Source organism: Patagioenas fasciata, chromosome 7 (genome assembly GCF_037038585.1).
Source record: "Patagioenas fasciata isolate bPatFas1 chromosome 7, bPatFas1.hap1, whole genome shotgun sequence".
NCBI classification, from domain to species: Eukaryota; Metazoa; Chordata; class Aves; order Columbiformes; family Columbidae; genus Patagioenas; species Patagioenas fasciata.
In genome coordinates, this window is record NC_092526.1 from 20833214 (window position 1) to 20855136 (window position 21923).

Consider the following 21923-nt stretch of genomic DNA (forward strand, 5'->3'; position numbering starts at 1 on the left):
ACAACTGTTCAAAAGCCATCACAGATACCTTGCTAAATACAACAGATAGAGCAGCCACCCAGTGGCTGCCCTGAATTTCTGTGAATGTTCCATTAAAAAAAAATAACTTTTGCCTTCAAAGTAGCAAATATAAAGAAATGCTTACGTACTAACTATGAATCTATACCACTTGGCAGAGGTGTAGAGAGCTTGTAGCCCTTGTTCTCAGATACCCACTTTGCAAAGTCCCAACTAAAGGATACTACTTGGCGTACCACACACTCCTATATCGCCCCCAACCACACTGATTCTGTGCCAGCTCTGCCTCTGCTCACATGCTCAGGTTTCCATCAGAGGGAAAGCCAGACACACAGTGCAAAGATTCATAACCCAGCTCACCTCCTACCACTGAGGCAGGACACAGCCAGAGATGACACGGGGCCAGGAGTTTGCACCGCATTCTTCCCTCAAAAGTAGGTCAGCTTAAATTAACAAAATTCACTCTGCAAAATTACGCATCAGATTTTTTTTTCCCCCCAAGAGACCACCAACAGTTTTCCCAGGCCCCAGAGTGTTTTTGATGATAAAGATTATTTTGTTTTGTTTAAAGAAAAGTTTCTGGTTCCTAAAACTGAAATTCATGTTTCTTTCCTGTTGACCATCTAAACCTTCAGAATTGTAACACAATAATCCAGATACTATAGACTTGCTTTTACAGAGGTGGGAGAAGGAATTTTTCCACTCATGAATTAAGAGGATTCTTAACAAGAACAGAAGTTCAAAATGCAAGCATGAACTTGGAAACTCAAGTCTCCTAGGATCAATCTTCCTCCACTTCTGGCTTAAGAGCTGCAGAAAACTGAAAGCATAATCCCTGACATTTCACTGTACTTGCAGGACTAAAATGTTTGCCCTGTGGATATGGCACCACTGCAAGTAATTGGGTGGAAGTTAATCACTCTATAGGTTTCATCGTAATTTAAAAATACCCAGAGCACCTCACTAGCACATCGACATAGAAATATAAATTGGTCTGCTTTGCAAATGGTTTCATCTACCTGTCTGTCAGCAGAGAGATGAAAAAGAATATTGATAGCATAACCGGGCAGTTATGTAAATTGGACAACTAAACCGATTCCAAATAATCTCTAAGTCTTTTCTCTCCCCACAATAAAATTTATTACTCCTCCCTTCTGTAAACAACCTTTGGCAGCCATGCAGTTCTTTGCGGTTGTCACTAGAAAGGTAGTCAAAAAAGAGGGAAGATAATAGATTTTGGAACCTGACATTCGTTCTGTGTAATTTTTTTTTTTCCTGATTAATATCAGTTTTTGATGTTACTGTTTCAAAGCTACTTTTTATGCATAAATCTGCTATTTCTTTCTAACATGCTCGCTGTAGTTTTGTAAATATTTCTCTGTTTGTCTTTTTATCTTTTTGCGGGCATAAAAAAACCCATAACATTTAACTCTTTCCCATAGTAATAATTAAAAGTTTACAGCCTCTCATAGATATCTCGTCAATACAAACTGGATGTAAACAAGTTTTAAAGGAGGTAGCATTAAGTTTCTTAACTAAGTCATTTAAGGAAAATGGCTGGAAATACATAAAAAGTTATCAAAGCTTCTTACGAAACAATACTTTTATCCAGGAACTGGACCGCATAACTAAACAATTCAAATCTTTGTTATAAACTGATTTTAATTAAATGTAATCTGACTCACTTTAACTATGTATAAATTGAAGTCAGACAACATATTTGTATCCATTTTCTAAAATATCTGTCACTTCTCCACAGTGACTGATCAAACTTGCCAGTGAAAAACGTTTTGAGTAGGCAAGTTGTAATGCAGCTACGGTTTATTTCTGTCAGAGGCTGACTGCTGAAGTGTGAAAGAAACTCATTAAAAATCTCTCACTGTGATCCTGCATTGCAAGGAAAAAAAAAAAAAAAGAAAGAAAATACTTAATGACGGGTACACTTAGCCTGAAGCCACATTCATATTCTACTTTTCATTTTACAGTACTTCAGTAAGCAATTAAAAGACAGCAATTAGTCACAGAAACACTATTCATACTGGTCATACTGGGAGATTAAAGACGTTAACATTTATTTTATGTTAATATTATGAAAGTAATGAGGGAGATCAAGAATAATACAGACAACTAAAAAGGAATGGTAAAATAACTAGAAGAATCCCTTACCTTAATCTTAAGACAAGATTCACTGCACATGGAACTTCACTGGATTCGTCACTAACAGCAGGCTGAGACTATTAAAAAAAAAAAAAAAAAAGGCAAAAAGGCTTATAATGGATGCCAAACGAAAAAAGAAAAATATCCTGAAATACTTGCCATACTAACAGTTTCAAGTCAGCACAGAATATTTTGCACATCCTCTAACTCTCAAAAGCCTTTTGAACACTTCCAGTAACACAGCCTAAGATATAGCTGATATCAGTCAAACTGCCATCTTTCAATTACAGAGATAAAAATGATAAGGCCTACATTAAAGCATTGAGTGTGAGAGCTTTCAATCCACCTTGCATCAAAGCTTCAATAACCTATTAAATAATATGCACACAGTGAGAATACCAAGCTTACTACTCACATTACTTTTGTGTAACAATTTTAGTTGCTAAGGAAGTCTTGAATCTACTCATCTGCAAAGAAGTATTAATAGTAGCATACCAAAGCGGGCATCACAGCTCCGAGAATGTCTTTCACATATAAAAATCATGACTACTGCTATCTTTCACACTACCGCTCCACTCTCACACTATGATACCCCTCCCCAGCCCTCGACTAACATTTATATGAAGTGTCAAGCAAAAGTGGATCTTACATAGAGCGCACCTCAGGGTCCTCTACCCTACTGTGTTTTCATACCAAACTTCATATATTGTCAGCACTCACAGAAGCCTGTTCAAAGGTTACAGTCAAGCCCTCCCAAAAGAAAGACTTGCATCACAAATCCCATTTGATTGTTTTCCAACAGTTTTTCACATTAAAGCTACTTAAAAAGAAAGTGTTACGCAACATCTGTATTTTATTATCTGTGTATTTTAAACAAAAGTTAATGAATATTTGGAAAATCATTCACTCACTAGAAGGGGAGTATACTTTTTTCCTACTTTAATTAAGTTCCTTCCATTCATATAAACCACTACTATTATTTCTGCATCTTCAACAGACCTGTTATTTCAGTGTACAGGGAGGGGATGTGCAGCCCAAAGACCAACAGGCATACACCAACAGTGACAAGCTGCACTAGTCTCAGTTCCAAATCATCTTCTGGAGCATTAGGAAAACAAAAATCAACAGAAGACTTCAAGCAGAGACATTTTCTCCTCCATAAACTAAAAAACTCATAATAAAAGTGTTACCTAGTTACCTGTATAAACTGAGGCCCAAACTGCAGAACTCTGAGTTTCTAAGACATAAAAAAGTCTTCATTTTGTACTCAGCTTCCATTAGACATCTCAGATGCTGAAGCACTATGTAAACTAGCTCTGCAATGGGAAGACTGGGATCATCCCAGAAGCTAACAGGACCAAACCTGGCAGGAAGTTGTTAGTCTTTTAGAAGATTTCTATGACACCAATGAAAAGGACAGAATCTAAAATTGCAGGTGAAGCAGCAAGTGTCACCCACCCAAGGAACAGACATCTTTAAAAAAGCACTTTGGCTGTTAGCCAGTAATCCTGTTAAGCAATAATTTATAGCAGTGATGCTACCCACACTCTCAGCACAGGGCCATGAAACTCAATATGGTATTTTATTTCTCTGAATTAATCTACTATGCCACAGTACTGAACTATTTTACTGTATACAGGATAAACCATTTCAGTTAGAAGCTACACATCACAATATGAGTCCTGAGAATGAAAAATTATTTTGAGACCTTGTGGCTACTCCAAAACAGTCATCATTACTCTAACAAAAAGACAGCAATTAGTGTGATCCAGTTATGGAGATTCGTTAAAAACAGGCACATTACCTATCTCAACCTATTCTCCTGGGCAAAAATGTAGGATGATTTTAAATTTGCTACCCATTTTATCCAGTGTGTGCTCAATTGTTACAGGCCCACCTGCATACAGCTCTATCTTCATCAGTACTTCACAAGGCTGCAGAACAACACTCCTGCCTCAATTCACATTTCTAACAACAGAAATGAAAAAAGAAATGCCTTCACTCAAACACTTGGAAGAAAATTATAAAGATATTTTTACCTCTGTGCTCTCCTCTTCTTTCACTCTTCGTGACTGGAAAACAAATGTAATGAGATATGAGCTATGCAGCTTTATGCATTACAGATCCAGAAATACTAATAATTAACATTAATACAGAATATTTTACAGACCGTAAACGTCTTGGCACAAACAAAAGTTACCTTTTCCTGAGAAACAGCAGCCTTGCCTTCCTCACTCTTCTCATCCATTTCATCATCACTCCATTCCCAGTCCCCATCTTCTGTTTTATGGAGGTGGCCACTGGAACCTGGAACTCGTCTGACCTATCAAAAATATTAACTGTTCAGCATCACACATGCAGATTTAGTTTTCAATGAGTGTTCTGGTTAACGAGCAGTTCTTCTTTATTTTTATTGTATATGCTTTCATTACTTTACTGGAGGAGTCACTGGCATATTGGAATAATATCTGATCTCAGGGGTCATCCTTAAGCCAGTGGAACAGCTAAGCTATGCAAAATTCATACAGGGAAATGGGGTTTGGATATATTTTACAAATGCTTAGGAACAAACTCAGGTAGATAACAACTGCTTACTATGAACTAACACTGTAAATGAAAGGAAGCTATTCAGGGAAGCAAGTTACACAGGCAAGTTTGTCCTTGGGACACAAGTCTTACAAACTTTAATTGTTCTGCTAAAAAGCTTTACAATCTATAAAGGCGCTAGGAATACTTTAAAAGTATCTTTATTAAAAAAAAAAAAAAAAAAAAAAGAAGCTGTATGCAACCTGAGAAGGTAGGCAGGCACACATTACACCAAACTATGTGGGCAAACTCCTGTAGGTCAGTCTAATGAGGCTTAACAGGAGTATCCAGCAGCTAAATCTGAAAATCAAATACTTTTCTGATCACATGTTGCTCTTTTTCAGAGCCTGGCAACACATTTGTTTTCCCTTGATCACGTTTAGCCTATTTGAGCAAAACAAAAGAACATCCAACAATTCTTCTCACACCTTGGCCTGCATTTATGAGACTCATGAGATGGCTGGAAGCACAGCACAATAAGCAGCAGCCCCACTGGTGTTTAGATGAGAATCAGTTTCTCTAATTATTTCACATTACTGAACCAATATACAGTTCCCACTGCACAGCTTCAAATGCTCATACAGGTGAGCTCCCCAGCACTATACATTTGTAAGGCTTAAAGCGTATCCTTTTGAATTATAAAAAAGGAAAAAAGTTATTCAGGAAAGCAGCCTGTACATTAGCACAGGCTGGAAAAGGAAAGGAAAAAAGCATTAAATGTTCATAGCACACAAAAGGGAGAACCAGGCAGAAAATCAGTTTCAGGCCAAGAACGGCTGGAGAAGACACCTTATAAAAATAACTTTTTAAAAAATATTATGAACTAGATGGTCTCAGCTCAAAATTGTATATCCTGTTTGCCAGTATCCAGAGTAAAATACAAGAGCCTGGGTCAACTCTGGTTTCACAGATTCCTGTCTCTGTGGTGTTTTAATGTCTCACACAGAAGAATACTGAGCATTGATTAACTTGGTTCTACCATTCTGATGGTTGATGATGGTGATGGAAACCCATTCTGCCAGCACAGCTACCTCACCAAACAGGAAGATGTGTAAAAAGAAAGTTATTTTGTACCAGAAAAATTACTGGTTTTTTTTTTCAAAATAATGAAACCTAAACAAAGAATGAACTGGTATTAACCTTGCCCTAACTCCTTCCAGTTGCTGCAAACCACAATGTGGGGAGAGATACAGCATGTGACAGATCCCAGCTGCTTCTAAATCCCATCAGGTAGTACTTCAGTAAGATATGTGTGTCATGAAAGCACTATAAGACACTAGAATTTTGAGCTCATGAGCTTCTAGAAAGTTGGGAGATGCGGCATGAATACATTTTTTTCTAAAGTGGCTGTTCTTAGAGAGCTGGGCACTTAAGCTATTTCTCTAATGGATTTGGACCAAGCATAATTCGGAGCTGGCTAGCCTGACACCACAACAACAAGAACTTAGGAGCCTTCTTTCAAAACCTTGTATATACACAAATAGGTATCTTGGTGTCTGTCTGCACTCTTTTCCTTCCTTCCTCCCTCCCTCCCTCAACACCCATCTGCTCCGCTCCCTTCCTTTTTGCACATATAAGACTAAACTACAGAAAGTAGTGAAGTTTCCACAACCTCAGCACATTTATGTACCCTTCTTCAGTCCCCATGAAATTCCTCCCTTCTTCCTTGCACAGCCAAATACTCTGTCCTACTCAGTTTCACTGTATTTTGTGTTCTTGTGAAACGGGGAAGAGGGGAAACCTATGCAGGATGTGGGGGGAATATCCTGCTCCATCACCTGAGGGATAAATTCTGCACTACTTTCCCCATTTCCCATACCAGGCTCCTAACACACCCATTTTAGCTCTCGCTGCCTCAAAGCTTCTGTGTGGTTGGGAGGGAGAATGAAGCAAAAGTCAACAGAAGCAATAACACAGCAGTTTCTCAGCTGCAATCAGCCCAGGCACAATCAATGGGCTCTTACTGTCTCTATCATCAGGGATTAGCACAGATACAAGGTAACACAGCAGGCAGTTTGCCTGGTGCTTGTGGGTATGTATCATTTGTGATCCTTCAAGGTACAGATCTGACATAGGCTTTTGTTTATTAACACAAGCATTCTCCCAACAGCAATACACAAAACTATGAGAGGACATTAGCCACAACCAAGAGCACACTTTTCAAACAGAACAGAATAGAGTAGTTTAAAGACACACTCACACACTACCTTATGCACTAATCAACACCTCTTCTGCACCCATTTTCAGCTGTTCTGAAGACTTATTCTAACTAGAATGATTTTAATGGAGCTGGCAGAGAGTAATGGGAGAAAGCGTTACTGATGGAGTGCATTTCAAGTTTTTCAATAGATTGCCATTTAATAAGTAATAAACAAATGGCTCAGGGAAAAGAGAGTAAGTTTCTGCAAAATAAAGTATAGTGTTCAATTAAATTGTTTTCTTGAAAGGTGTCTGAAGGCAGAAAAAACAAAAGTTTAGACTTGTACTTTGTTTCAATCAGACTGATTCCCACCAGCACACACATTCACAAGAAAGAAATAATAATTTCAGCTATAGCAAAGTATCAAACCTATTCAACCTCCAAAAATGTAAAGTTTTCGTCTATGACTCCTTTTTATTTGCAAGTGTGCTTAACACTTGCTTTACTTAGCAAATTAATTTGCACAATTTTTGATTAACAGTGACTTTGCTCAGGCTCAGTTCTGGTTGAAGCCGCAAAGACTCAGTCACACAGGGAGGGCATGTACTCTTGGTGCAGGACAGCGCAGGAGCAGCACACAAGGTCTGCAAATAAAATAATTGTCTCTTCATCATAAACCTGCACAACTCTAATATCACAGAAATTTATCATAACAGACTTGATACTATTAATAGTACAGCACTGCTTTAGATTTTCTACTGTCTTTTCCAGAGCATATAGGTGGTAACACATGTGAGGTATTTTAGGAGACAGTTAGCATTTTACCATATTCAGCTCACATTCATAAAAAGCAAAAATAAACAAGAAGTAAAGGAAGAAAACCTACATTATACAGCTAAAGCTTTTTAGGCTTTGAATTTGCCACAGAGATCCACTTTCCAGGGATAAGACAACTGAGACAATCTACTAGTCTGCTCTTGTGGTAAGAGATAATCCTGAGACATTCATCAGGGCTGAAGTGGAATGTACCTGGTTGTACAGTGTGCAGACTCAACCCACCTCCCTGGGAGAAAAACTAGTCTTTTTTTTTTTTTCTTTTCTGAACAAGTTTTTTGCAAGACTTGTGGGTTACCTCAGCCCATCTTGAGGTCAAACAGCAAAGACGGTAAGCAAAGAGGAAGAAACAAAAGGGGCAGTAAAAGGGAAGTTGGATCATCTTGTTTTGGCAGCAGCAATCCCTCAGGATCCTCAAAACCACGTACTCTAAAGCCCTTACAATGTAACATCAAAATTGGAGTGCACAATCTGCCACACCAACTCTCCTTAAGCCTTCATTTGTGCTCTTACAGCTGTGTAGATGACCTAGTTGAAAAATTAACACAGAAAACAGCCTGCAGCCAAATCAGCTTTTTAATTTAGCTGATCATGAGCTAGCACAAGCACTGGAGCCAGCAAAAGAGGAGGTGCTGGAATATGATTTTCAGTAGTTGCCTCAATCATCTGTGGTAAGAAAGCATTGTAAATTCCCCAAAAAGTGATGCAGACATAAATATGAACAGGGAGCAAATATATCCAGACACAGCATACATCTGTCGTCAACCCCTTTCCCCTGCATGTTAAAGTTCTTTAAATCTGTCACACAATCTCTTGTCATTCCTTCTTGCTTTAGTCAGCCCCAATACTAGCCTTTCAGTATTAAGCTCAGTATTTTTTTCCTACATGCAAACACTATACATATATTTTTGGCTTTTCAGCATAAAACAAGCTTTCTCCTAAGTATCTTTGCAGATTTTTCATCATTAATTCATTTATACAATGAACATTATACATCAGCACACATTTTCCGGGGTGAGGAAGTTGAACTACCTGCTTCCAGTACTCTTTTTTATATGGAACTTTGTCATATAAATACCTCTTTTTCTTCATGCAAGAAACATAAATAGCATTATGTCTGTTATTTCATACTTTGACACAGAAACAGGAGCACAGAAAAACATTTGACAGCATGGATACACTGGTATCAAATATTCAACTAAAAAAGTACAGTTTTACTTCAGGAAAAAACTATTTGGTATTATATCAACATATTATTTGTGTTTTCAGAAGGGATGCATCTAGGATAAGCATTTAAGCACTGTAACAAGAACTGCAGAGTTTGGAGACGACAGTAGCACCACATTATATATGACTCAGCTGAAGGGGTCAGCACCTACTGCAATGTTGATACAGTTTATTAGACCATGATTATCTGTATGAGTTTAAGAACATTCCCAATCAATCCAAGCAATAAGCTCCAGCACTGAGCAGTTATATTTTCCTTAGAAAAGAAAAAGCAAGCATCAAAAGAATCCTTCCCTCATTTCTAGCAATCCTATTTTCACATCATGTTTGCTTTATCAAGACTTTAAATAATGTTAAAAGTCCTAGGACCTTTTGATAACCATGGGATAAAATTAAAGCAATTCTGTGCCTTAAAGAAATAGATTCTTCTTAAACATTGTCTTTGGCCACCAAACACTTGTCTTTTGTGCTATCGCAAGTCCTAGTTTGCTAGGATGCAATTTATCTTCTGCTCTAAGCTTTTTTCACTACACTAAAATCTTCAGAAGATTTTTCCTTCATCACGATCAAGTCTTTCCAACCTTTTGGATTACTCTTGAAGTGTTCATCACAGAGTGTGGTAAATCTCTATATTCCTTTTGTCCTTACAGGCCTAAACAACCTTCAACACAGGAAAAACGTTTTCCAGCAAGTACACTACGAGCCATTATAACAGGTCTGGGAGGAGAAGAAAAGAAAAAAGGAACAAAGATAAACAATCACAGAGTGGCACCAGTGCCAGGATTGTTCTGAAATGCATCTTCATCAAAGTGAAAACAGAGTGTTTCTTGAGGTGACATTTTCACATACTTCACTGTTTTGATTGTTTCCTTTCAACTTACAAGAACGGGTGTGCAACACACAGAATTATTTTGCTGAAGAATAGTTAAATACATACATGTACTGAACTGTAGCCTGTTAAGCACTCACATTGCACAATGCAACAACAGGAATCTGTGCCTCACGTGTCAAGCATTTGTCGCAAAAACATTACAGTATGCCCATCAGGGGAGCAGGAGGGAAACAATTATCCCATTTTCTCCCATCAAACCACAGTCCCCTATGGCAAAGCTCACAAATCCTTTCCTTTGGTAGTGGGAAGCTTAAGCTACTGCTGCAGCTTGTTAAAGTTAAAGAAAATGCTGCAATGGGCCAACACAAAAAACACTACACAGAAATGATGAGGAAAGTTCATGGGGACTTGATGGCCTATGTAACACCCAACTGTTATCTAGAAGATAAAGTAGACAGCTACTGATGGAAGGTTATAGAAAGCTGTGTTCACCCCTGCACAAAGTATTTGCCTGTGCTTTGCCAATAATCTCAGCCCCACTGGGTCACTGCAGGAACCCACAGAAAATCTAACAGAAACAGCAACAGATTTGAAGACATCACACAAACAGAGTGTGATGGTTTGACTGAAATTGAGTTAATTTTCCATGCAGATAAAAACTTTTATTCTTAGCTAGCAGTGTCTTTTGGTTTGGGTTCCGTGTAAGAATAATGAGATAACACAGCTTTTCTCTGGGATAGAGTTCATGTTTTTCTTCTAGTAGCTCTCTATTGCTTTGGATTTGGTATGAAAGGAATGTGGGAACTTGCTGATATCTTGGCCTCTGTGAGTGACAGGTGCAAACTGGTAGGAGGGGGCACAGATAGGATGGCACCTGGACTGACATCCAGATTGATCAATGAACTATTCCTTACCCTTAGTGTCATGCTCAGTATATAACTGGAGTGGGCATTTATAGCTAGTCGGTTTCATTCCAGTTCAGTTCCATTCAGATTTTCTGCTTAGTTTGGTTAGTTCTACTGGGAGTTCACTGTTAGTTCACCCTTTCGCCATCCTGCTATTTTGCAGTTGGCCCTTGGGCCTTTCTTCTGTCTCACTGGGATTAGCTGTTCAGGACCACGATCCCCTCCTCTCCATGACTGGCTGTTCAGCACAGTTGGAGTTTCATAAGGAACTGCACTAAATATTACTTTATATATGTATATATATGTGTATATATATGTATATGTATATATATATATATAAAAAATTAATGCAGTAGTTGTAGTATATTATTATAACAGTAGTAGTACATTACTATTATTATCATTATTTTGTTGCCTTATTAAACTGTTTTTATCTCAACCCATGAGTTTCTCCCTTTCCTTTTGATTCTCTCCCCTTCTTGGGGGGTAAGAGGAGGAGTGAGTGAGCATTGTGGTTCTTAGTTACCAGTTGGGGTTAAACCCTGACACAGACAGCAATAACATCATCAGGTCGCCTCCAAAAGGAGAGCATGTCTCAAAAAGACTGTGGCAACACAGACTGAAGTTCCGTCCCAAACGGTGGCTGTTCAGGTCTCCGGCTGCAAGGAGTGCCAGAGCCTGCTGCTGCCGGAGGAGGGAGGCCAGCACTCTACTTGTGTGAGGTGTGAGCAGGTGCAAGATCTGCTCGACATGGTTGTGAAGCTTAAGGAGGAGGTTGAGACGCTGAGGTCCATCAGGGAGTGCAAAAGGGAGATCGACTGGCGGAGTAACACCCTTACGTGCCGGTCGGAAAGGCCCCAGGGAGGTACCCCCGAAAAGGAGATGGACCTCCTGCCCTCCCGGACAGAGGCGGAGGTCCTGAGACAGCCCCACCCTTGTCACTGTTGGGCAGAGGTAAATGACCTAAAAAAAGATGAGGGTTGGAAGCTTATTCCAGTTCGGCATCACTGGCAGCCCCACTCCCTGCCTGATTTGCCTCCCCAGGTGCCCCTCCGTAATAGGTTTGAGGCCCTGGATCTTGAAGAAGAGGTAGGTGAGGAGGTGGTGCCAAGCCTGCCTACAAGATCACATAGGAAGAGGCGGTTGACTACACAACTGAAGACTACCTCTGATAAGAAAGATAGAAGGGTGATTGTAATAGGAAATTCCCTTCTGAAAGGAACAGAGGGCCCAATATGCAGGGTTGACCCTCATCTTAGGGAAGTCTGTAGTCTACCTGGAGCCCGGATCAAGGATATTGCTAGAGAGCTCCCCAGACTGGTGCACCCGACAGACTACTACCCACTGCTGGTCTTCCAGACAGATGGGGAGGAAGTTGCTTCCCGTAGTCTGAGGGGAATGAAGAACGACTTCAAGGTCTTGGGAAGGATGGTGAAAGATTCAGGGGCTCAAGTGATCTTCTCTTCACTCCTTCCCTCTTCAAGTGACGATGTGGGGTGGAATGGGAAAATTCAATCTCTAAATGGTTGGCTCCAAGACTGGTGCTACAGGCAGGGCTTTGGTTTTTTTGATAATGGCTGGTTTTATAAGACTCCAGTCCGGACAGTGTTATGCAGGAAAGGCTTATCTCGCAGAGGCAAAAGGATGCTGGGGCAGGAATTAGCTGGGCTCATTTGGAGAGCTTTAAACTAGCCTCGAAGGGGGATGGGGTTGTAGTTGGGCTTGCCCCAGAGGGGCAGCATTCTAAAACAGATGAGGACCGGGTGGCCTCCTGTGCCCCTAGGGAGAAATTGGTGTGCTCTGCTCGCTCCCTGAAATGCCTGTACACCAATGCATGCAGCATGGGGAATAAGCAGGAGGAGTTAGAATCCTATGTTCGGTCGGGAGATTATGATCTGGTGGCAATTACAGAAACGTGGTGGGACAGTTCACATGACTGGAATGTGGTCATGGATGCCTATGCCCTTTTCAGGAAAGACAGGCCAGCCAGGCGTGGTGGTGGAGTTGCTCTCTATGTGAGAGAGCAACTGCAATGTACTAAATTCTGCCCAGGAGCGGATGAGGAACGAGTTGAGAGTGTATGGGTCAGGATCAAGGGACAGGCTGGTAGGGGTGATACTGTTGTAGGTGTCTATTACAGGCCACCAGATCAGACTGAGGAAGTTGATGAGGCCTTCTATGCGCAGCTGAGAGTGGCCTCACAGTCACAGGCCCTGGTTGTTGTGGGTGATTTTAACTTCCCTGATGTTTGCTGGAAGGACCATTCAGCCAGCCAGCCACACTCCAGGAGGTTCCTCCAGTGCATTGATGATAACTTCCTCATGCAGATGGTGGAGGAGCCGACCAGGAGAGGTGCACTGCTGGACCTCATCCTCACTAACAAAGAGGGTCTGGTCGAAGCAGTAAAGGTTGAGGGCTGCCTGGGTTGCACTGACCACGAGATGGTGGAGTTCAGCATCTCGTGTGGCAGGAACAGAATAGCAAGCAGAATTGCAACCCTGGACTTTGGCAGGGCTAATTTCGGCCTTTTCAAGCAATTGCTGGGGGAAATCCCATGGGCAAGACTGCTTGAAGGAAAAGGGGCCCAAGAGAGCTGGATTGCATTCAGAGGTTGCTTCTTCCATGCTCAGGATCAGAGCATCCCCACACGTAGGAAGTCGAGGAAGGGAGCCAGAAGGCCTGCGTGGTTGAATAGGGATCTGTTGGGTATGCTCAAGCAGAAGAGGCGAGTTTAGAGGTCATGGAAGCAGGGGCTGGCCACTTGGGAGGAATATAAGGCTGCTGTTAGAGGATGCAGGAGGGCAGCTAGGGTAGCCAAGGCCTCCTTAGAATTACAGCTGGCGAGAGGGGTCAAGGACAGCAAGAAGAACTTTTTCAAATACATAGCAGATAAAACTAATACCAGAGGCAATGTAGGCCCACTGATGAATGAGGTGGGTGCCCTGGTGGCAGAAGACACAGAGAAGGCAGAATTGCTGAATGCCGCCTTTGTCTCTGTCTACTCCGCCGGAGGCTGTCCTGGGGAACCCTGTACCCCTGAGACCCCGGATGAAGCCAGGTTAATGGAGGAGTTTGCTTTAGTCGATGAGGACAGGGTTAGAGAACAATTAAGTAGTCTGGACGTCCATAAATCCATGGGTCCAGATGGGATGCATCCGCGGGTGCTGAGGGAGCTGGCTGAAGTCATTGCTAGACCGCTATCCATCATTTTTGCCAAGTCTTGGGAAACGGGAGAGGTGCCCGAGGATTGGAGGAAAGCAAATGTCACTCCAGTCTTTAAAAAGGGCAAGAAGGAGGACCCGGGTAATTATAGACCGGTCAGCCTCACCTCTGTCCCTGGGAAAGTAATGGAACAGCTTATCCTTGGTGCCATCTCAAGGCACATCAGGGATAAGAGGGTCATTAGGGGCAGTCAGCATGGCTTTACCAAGGGTAAGTCATGCTTGACCAACCTCATAGCCTTTTATGAGAATGTAACAAGGTGGGTGGATGATGGCAGAGCGGTGGATGTGGTCTACCTTGACTTCAGTAAAGCCTTTGACACAGTCCCTCACAGCATCCTCACAGCTAAATTGAGGAGGTGTGGTCTCGACAATAGAGTAGTGAGGTGGGTTGCAAACTGGCTTAAAGAGAGAAGCCAGAGAGTGGTGGTCAATGGTGCGGAGTCCAGTTGGAGGCCAGTATCTAGTGGAGTGCCTCAGGGGTCAGTACTGGGGCCAATATTATTCAATATATTCATTAATGATTTAGACGAGGGAATTGAGTGTACTATCAGCAAGTTTGCTGATGACACTAAGCTGGGAGGAGTGGCTGACACGCCAGAAGGCTGTGCTGCCATCCAGCGGGACTTGGACAGGCTGGAGAGTTGGGCGGGGGATAATCTGATGGAATTTAACAAGGGAAAGTGTAGAGTCCTGCATCTGGGCAGGAACAATCCCAAGTTCCAGCATAGGTTGGGGCATGACCTATTAGAGAGCAGTGTAGGGGAAAGGGACCTGGGGGTCCTGGTGGACACCAGGATGACCATGAGCCAGCACTGTGCCCTTGTGGCCAGGAAGGCCAATGGCATCCTTGGGTGTATTACAAGGGGGGTGGTCAGTAGATCGAGAGAGGTCCTCCTTCCCCTCTACTCCGCCCTGGTGAGACCCCATCTGGAATATTGTGTCCAGTTCTGGGCCCCTCAGTTCAAGAAGGACAGGGAACTGCTGGAGAGGGTCCAGCGTAGGGCAACAAAGATGATTAAGGGAGTGGAGCATCTCCCTTATGAAGAAAGGCTGAGGGAGCTGGGGCTCTTTAGTTTGGAGAAGAGGAGACTGAGGGGTGACCTTATTAATGTTTATAAATATATAAAGGGTGAGTGCCACCAGGATGGAGTCAGGCTCTTCTCAGTGGCAAACAATGATAGGACAAGGGGCAATGGGATCAAGCTGGAACACAAGAGGTTCCACTTAAATTTGAGAAAGAACTTCTTCTCAGTGAGGGTAACAGAGCACTGGAACAGGCTACCCAGGGAGGCTGTGGAGTCTCCTTCCCTGGAGACATTCAAAGCCCGCCTGGACACATTCCTGTGCGACCTCACCTAGGCGTTCCTGCTCCAGCAGGGGGATTGGACTAGATGATCTTTTGAGGTCCCTTCCAATCCCAAACATACTGTGATACTGTGATCTTTTCAAACAGCAAAGATACTACTACGCAAATTCAGAGAGACAATGCAACATGATGAGTGCCTCGGAGGGTATCCCAAGTCCCACTGTCCTGGTTTTGTTAAAAAAAAGACCAGTTTCTCTTTTAGTGAATTTTCCTCTCAGCTAATTGCTTTCTAAGTACCTGCATATTTTTCTCGGACACTGTACTTGGTGCTGGTAAGAGGACCAACAGAATGCTGAAGAAGCTAATGTTTAAATTTGTTACTATGGTAACCAAGGTTAACTGCTAACGGGACATATTTGGAAGGAGGGGCGGACAGAACAGGTGACTGAAACTGACCAACTGAGTGTTCCATCCCATAATCATCATACCCCCCATGTAAGAGGGTGATCATAAGGGTCTCGTCCCTCTTCGACCATGGCTGCCATCTAGAGAGGACCTTGTCTGTCTGCCTGAAACTGCAGCCAACACAAAAGCAGCTACGAACACTGTAATCCACAACCAAAAGCAGTTTGTAGGAGGAAAAACTTAATAAGTCACTGACAACATCTTCACAGCTGTGGAAGAGAGACATTATGAACATCAGCTGCAACAGAGAATGCTCGGACAATTTAGTAAGCAAAAAAATCATCAGTACCACAGAACTATTAAGCATGATATTATTACTATTGTTGTATATGTTTTGCTGTTTACAGCTTATTCCAGTATATACCAGAGTCACAAAGATTTAAGAATAAATTCAGCAGCTGACAGAACTATTTGTCCTCACCCTTTTAAAGTAGGATATAGCTAAGTTAACGTTCCCAGCCAACAATTGTATGTATCAGCTTTCCAGGAGAATGTCTGCTTAACCAGATGAACAGGGTAACTGCAAATCCCATCCATCAGAGGGTGGCCCAAATCAGACTGACTGAGAGAGAACTCCAGCATCGGAATGCAGAAGCTGCCCACATTTCCCAAAGCTGGGCGAAAAGCAGGCTACAGCATAAGAAGGAAAAACATAAATTGTTGTCTTCTAGGCACTGATGTGCTTGCTACGTGTAGATGTTACAGACTGGGGAAAGAACAATCTATTATTCATCACTGATTCTTTTGCTTCTGCAATCTTTTTACAAGTTTAATTTTGTAGGGTGAAAAGTAGGGAACAAATATTTTCTGAATATTAAGGTCTTTCTACTTCCTTATTTACAACTACTGAAAAAAGCAAAGAACTGGGCCCACTTACGGATTTATTATTTTGTTTCAGTGCCTAATTTTAAAAATACATAACAAAGACACACTGTCGGATACCAATGCATACATCCATAAAACATGGTACAGCACATGGTCTAGACCACATTAAAAATCCATTCTTTTAGTAAACGTAATATTATGCTATTGTCTTTTTCCTTGTTCTACAGGAAGATGACTGAACTAGTAATCTTGACTTTCCCATTATCTCAATTATTTAAGTTATTCCTATTAAGGTCTCTAGGAACTGAATATTTGGGATGGAGTCCTGGAAAGATTTAAAACATTTTTAACTCTGCTCCTCAAAAGAGTACAGTGACCTGAAAATTAAATTTGTGTAATCAAAATTGTTGGCATTAATGAGCATTAAACATTTCAGTGACATGGAAGGCACCTTGCCACTCTCCATATATAGGTAACTTAGAGCCAAAAAATAATTTGTTCCTTAATGTCTGTAGAGAGGCAGACATGTAGATCCCAACCATCTGCAAAAGTCTTTGCAGAACCCTGACACTGCTCCCTGTTAACATCTAACTAGTCAGAGCTATTCTCCATTTTTTGCACTTCCATATCTACAGAAGGCAATCAATATTTTTTTTCTTTTTTTCTTTTTTTTTTTTTAAACACAAATCCTTCTGGAAATACTGCAGTTCAACAAATCAACTGGGTTTGCTTTTTCTGGAGGTAAAATTGTCTTTTGTTTTTACCAGTGATGCCCTTCAGCTACATCTGCTAGTACAGCATTCAAGATATGCACATGCCCCGGAGAGCAGGAATGACAAGGTGGTTATTTAAACACCTCACCTTCTTAATTTTTTGCAGTCTGTCTTAGTAAGACCCCAGATTTGACTTTGAGGAACAAAGAGAAGCACCAGTCTACTGATGCTGAATATCTTCACCTTTCCCTGCGATTGTAGTAATGGGTCTTACAGCAGACAGGACTCCTCCATTACACAGATTCTAAAAGTTCTTATGGAACAGACAGGAGTTACTCTTTCAAGTGCTGATATTACTTGGTAATTGATAAGGTGAAGTTTTTTGTGTCCCGACTCCCCTTCCTTTTTTTTCTTTTCTCTTTTTTTTTTTTTTTCCCCTAAATCACAAGCCCCTATAGCTTCGCTTCCCATACAACTTCATGAGAAGCATTTACAATGCCAGTTACCATGCCAGTTATTTTATAGGCAGAAATAGGACATATTGAACACAATTTCGGTTTTAGCAAACATTTTGCTTTGTGTATTATTTCTCTCAAAAAACCCCACTCCTATTCCTTCTATACATATCTTAAGCCTGTAGAGCAATCAGATTTTATAATTTTTACCTTTAGGCCTCTCGCAAACCTTTCCTGTATGTTTCTGACAATACAAAAGCATTTTTAAATCCCCACACCTATGCACTTACTAGCATTCCAATGCAATGAAGGAAATCCGCGTATCACATCTATCCAATCACGGCACAAGCCTTTTGCTTAAAACCATTACCTATTTAATCACCGCCTAGCACTTGAGGTAAAAGGCAGACCATGGAGAAGTCACTTTCTGCAACATATTTTAATGCAACAGAGTTATCAGTCTTTTTGCATAAGAACACTTACACTGTAATCACATTTTTGAAAGAAATAAAATAAAATCTGAGGTCCAAAACAGAGTATAAATTCCCACATGTGCACATGATCTTTTGTTCAAGAGTTGAGGCACTTTCTCAGCAGAAGGCTGGTCCTCATCCCACCCAGTCTCACTGCTCATGTGAGCATCCTAATTCCTTCACTGCTGACTATTCTTACATTCCCCTGAGTTCATTATAATGCAAAGTCTCATTTTCATTCTGATGCAAGCCACGAAAACTCTGCAAACCTGAATGTGCTTTACACAACTGGGAACTTTGTTTTTTTCTCACCAAAACTTATAGAATCATTTTGGTTGGAAGAGAACATTAAGATAATTGAGTCCAACCATAACCTAACTCTAGCACTATACCATGTCCTGAAAAACTTTTAAAAACCTCCAGGGATGGTGACTCCACCACTTCCTTGGGCAACCTGTTCCAGTGCTTCACAACCTTAAGTGTTTCATATGCACATGCAGGAAAAGGGAGGGGAGGTGACTTTTTCATGTGTGGGATTTGTTTGGTTGTGGTTTTTTGGGCTTTGGGGTTTTTTTAGTTTATTTTTTGGTTTTGTTTGCTTCTTGTTTGGTTGTGATTCTTGTTGTTGGTTTTGTTTGTTTGTTTGTTTTTTAAAAGTACAGGCAGGCCTAAGACACTGCTTTGACAGCAAGAATGTAATCTGTATCATGTATTCATGGTATGAAAAGATCCAAATCCTCAGAAACTTTCTTGGGGGGAAAAAATTCAGGTACACAGAAAAGGACAGGTAAGGTTGGTCCCAAACCTCGAAATTTTGCAAAAGTTACCATTCATACTCCACATTAAATGAGTGGTTATTTCTTCTCTACATTGTACAACCATGCTTAGGTTCTGTCCAAATTGCTGACTGAAAGGACACAGAGGATTTAAGGTTTTGCAGTTCCTGAAAAATGTCTTCAGGTATTTCTGGTATGCATATTCTCTATGTGAAACAAGAGAAATTTTCAACTGAAAAACACAGGGAAGCTCCTAGGAAGCAAACAGTTTTGGGGGTACACATCTCTTATGCCCTAAAGTCTCAGTCTGAAGGGTCTGAATTTCAGTATTCCAAGGTGACCGTACTGTGGGAGGAGATGAGGTTTCATTAGCACTTCAGGTAGTATGTCCTGAGTCAGTAAATGTAAGAGCAGACAATATTCTCGCATATATGTCTTATCTCACTAGAAAGATAACAGGAACATCAAATCCTTCAATTCCAAGTCAATTCCAACTGAATTCTTCAATTCTAAATCAAATGCAAATGGTGTTTGCAAAACACGGCAACACTGTTATCCCATTTAAAATTTCACAGTAAAATAGTAGCCAAAACCATTTAATTTACTTTGGGATTAAACTTCCATAAATTAAGTTTTGATCTCACAATCAGTTTCTTCAAAAATTTAAACTACACCCCTTTTGGAATAAATATATATAATCACAACCTTCCAGCACACCCTTCCAAAACAGCTATTTATTGTTTGCTCTGAAGTAGGCAATGTCACGTTTATGGAACATTTATAATTACCTTCAAGGAAATAACAGGGAAAATTTGAGTCACTGACGCAAACTTGCAAATATTAGTTTCCCTAAATGCAGCACAAACTATTGCTAAAACTGAAAAGGCACCCAAGTCATTTAAGAATTGTAAATCCAGGATTCTTCACCATCTTTGTGTAAATTTCCACTTCTAATCACGATTAGAATCAATTACACTGGCAAGCTGAAGTCAAGAAATGTAAGATCATCACATTTTCTTTCATGAAAGAGTAATGCATAAAGGATATTGATAATTCTGCATTGAATAGGACATCTTCAGCTCTCTTTACTGGTTCTTGAAGAGCACCCTTTTCTAAGCGATAACATAGCGCAAGTCAACAAAGAATACAAATCTGTTTTTAAAAAAGACCATTTGCTTTAAGTATTTATGATTCTGGTTTGTTTTGATAGCTGAACACAAACAGTATTATGCTCACATGATAACAGGTGTGACAGCCAAAGATGATAAAAGGCGTGACAGCCAAGGGCAAGGGCATCAGTTGAGAAGACTGCCATGAAATCTTACCTACACTCAGAGTTTAGGACTGGAGTACAGCAGAGCGATCAGTGAGAGGAAAACAAAGCCACCAAAGGCTCAGGGAGAGGTGGGGAGGGAGCATGTTCCCACATCTCTAGAAGTAATGCTGAAAAATGGGTACAGATGCTCCGTGTACCAACTCCCCACCCACTCTGAGGGATTCTCTGTCCAAAGCCCTCCTCCTTTCACTTTTGCTGGGATAATGCTGCTTAGAGACAGCAAAATGCAGCAGCTCAAACTACAGACATTTTTTTGTCACATAAACATCTTGTAAACAAGTGCAGGTAATTCCCTGCCCTCCTAATTCTGCTTTCCAAAACCATGAGGTTTTACATAAATACTGTAACATGCTTATTATCTCTGCTCCAAAACTTGAAATTGATTTTGTTTTGAGAAATCGCAGTGTTTTGCTGAAGTCTTAGTAACAAGGGAAATGTGCAAATTTAGTAATTCAGTATGATTTTTGTTTTTCAGACATTATTTCACCCTTTATTAGTTTCACTACATAAATTTCATTACTAAGTGTTATTACCTGCAAATATTTATTTAATTGACATTTTTAACAATAGTCCTTCTATGCATGAGTATGTACCTGTGCTGAGGAGGATGTTTTCAATCAACTCTGCAAAGGAGTTGCATTGTTTCTCAAAAGCAACACCACCTCAGAACCAAAGAATCCCAAATGGACTACCAGGCATGACATGATGGCTCATTCATACATGCAGAGAGGCTGTTTCATATCCTCTTTATTTCCCTGCCTGGCCCCATCCTCCACCCCCAGTCAAATCAAGGTGCTAAGGCCAAGAAGGTATCTGCAGGAATCAAAGGAAGTTAATTAAAAAAATACAGTAACTTGATACTCTAAAAGATGAAGAAGACAGATAAAGATCCAGATCTTCAGAACTTCTGGTTATCTTTTCTGGCTGCTCAGATGAATGGGCATCACAATGGTGACTCACTACTAAAAGCCTTTATGTTAGAGTGATCACTGGATCCTTCTCTCTTATAATCAGAATTTTCCAGTTCCATCATCCTTTTCTATCATCTAAGCCATTTACTTTCCTAACATAACCAGAGGGAAGAAGAAAGTAGACAAATACAGCCTCATGTAGAGCCTTCATTACTCAATAGTAGAAGACTCATTATGGGTTTCACTATCAACAACGTAGTCATGTTAAATAGCATTTAGGAAAATAGCCTACTACTATAGAATTCAAAGAAGAATTTACTATGATTTTCACCTTCTTTCAAGCTCGAAGGCTTGAAAATACCATTTCAAGGTGAAATTCTAATTTCTTCCCTTTACTATTTTCTACAAGGTTTCCACTTATTTATGCACACAGGAGAAATTACTATAATATACATTCTGCACTCCACACAGACTTTACAGAGACCTAGGCTTATTCAAGATATTTTTAAAAAATCCAAAACCTTGAGTGCAGTTCTCCAAAAAGTTACAAATGAACATGAAAATAGCAAATATAAACCTTCAATTTTTATAGAATCCAATTTTACAAACCCCTAGTGTTTATTTTAGATAGATATTTTAGACAGATAATAAGAAGCAGCACGCACTCATCAGTCTATGGCATTTAAACCTCAGAGACCTGGAGCCACTCCTAACCGAGCACGGCTCTCCCAGCGCTGGAT

At 40.6% G+C, this 21923-nt stretch overlaps 1 protein-coding gene across 2 annotated transcripts in view; it reads right to left on the minus strand.

The window, feature by feature from the left end:
* The window catches only part of STK39 (serine/threonine kinase 39), a 105408-nt gene that overhangs the window by 36083 nt on the left and 47402 nt on the right, over positions 1-21923 (minus strand). For both annotated transcript variants that reach the window (XM_065841411.2, XM_071811022.1), the window contains 3 exons: positions 4376-4498; positions 4215-4247; positions 2185-2252 (listed from right to left, as the gene is read on the minus strand). In XM_065841411.2, the coding sequence (XP_065697483.1) occupies positions 2185-2252; positions 4215-4247; positions 4376-4498 (224 nt within the window). The remainder of the gene's footprint in view (positions 1-2184; positions 2253-4214; positions 4248-4375; positions 4499-21923) is intronic.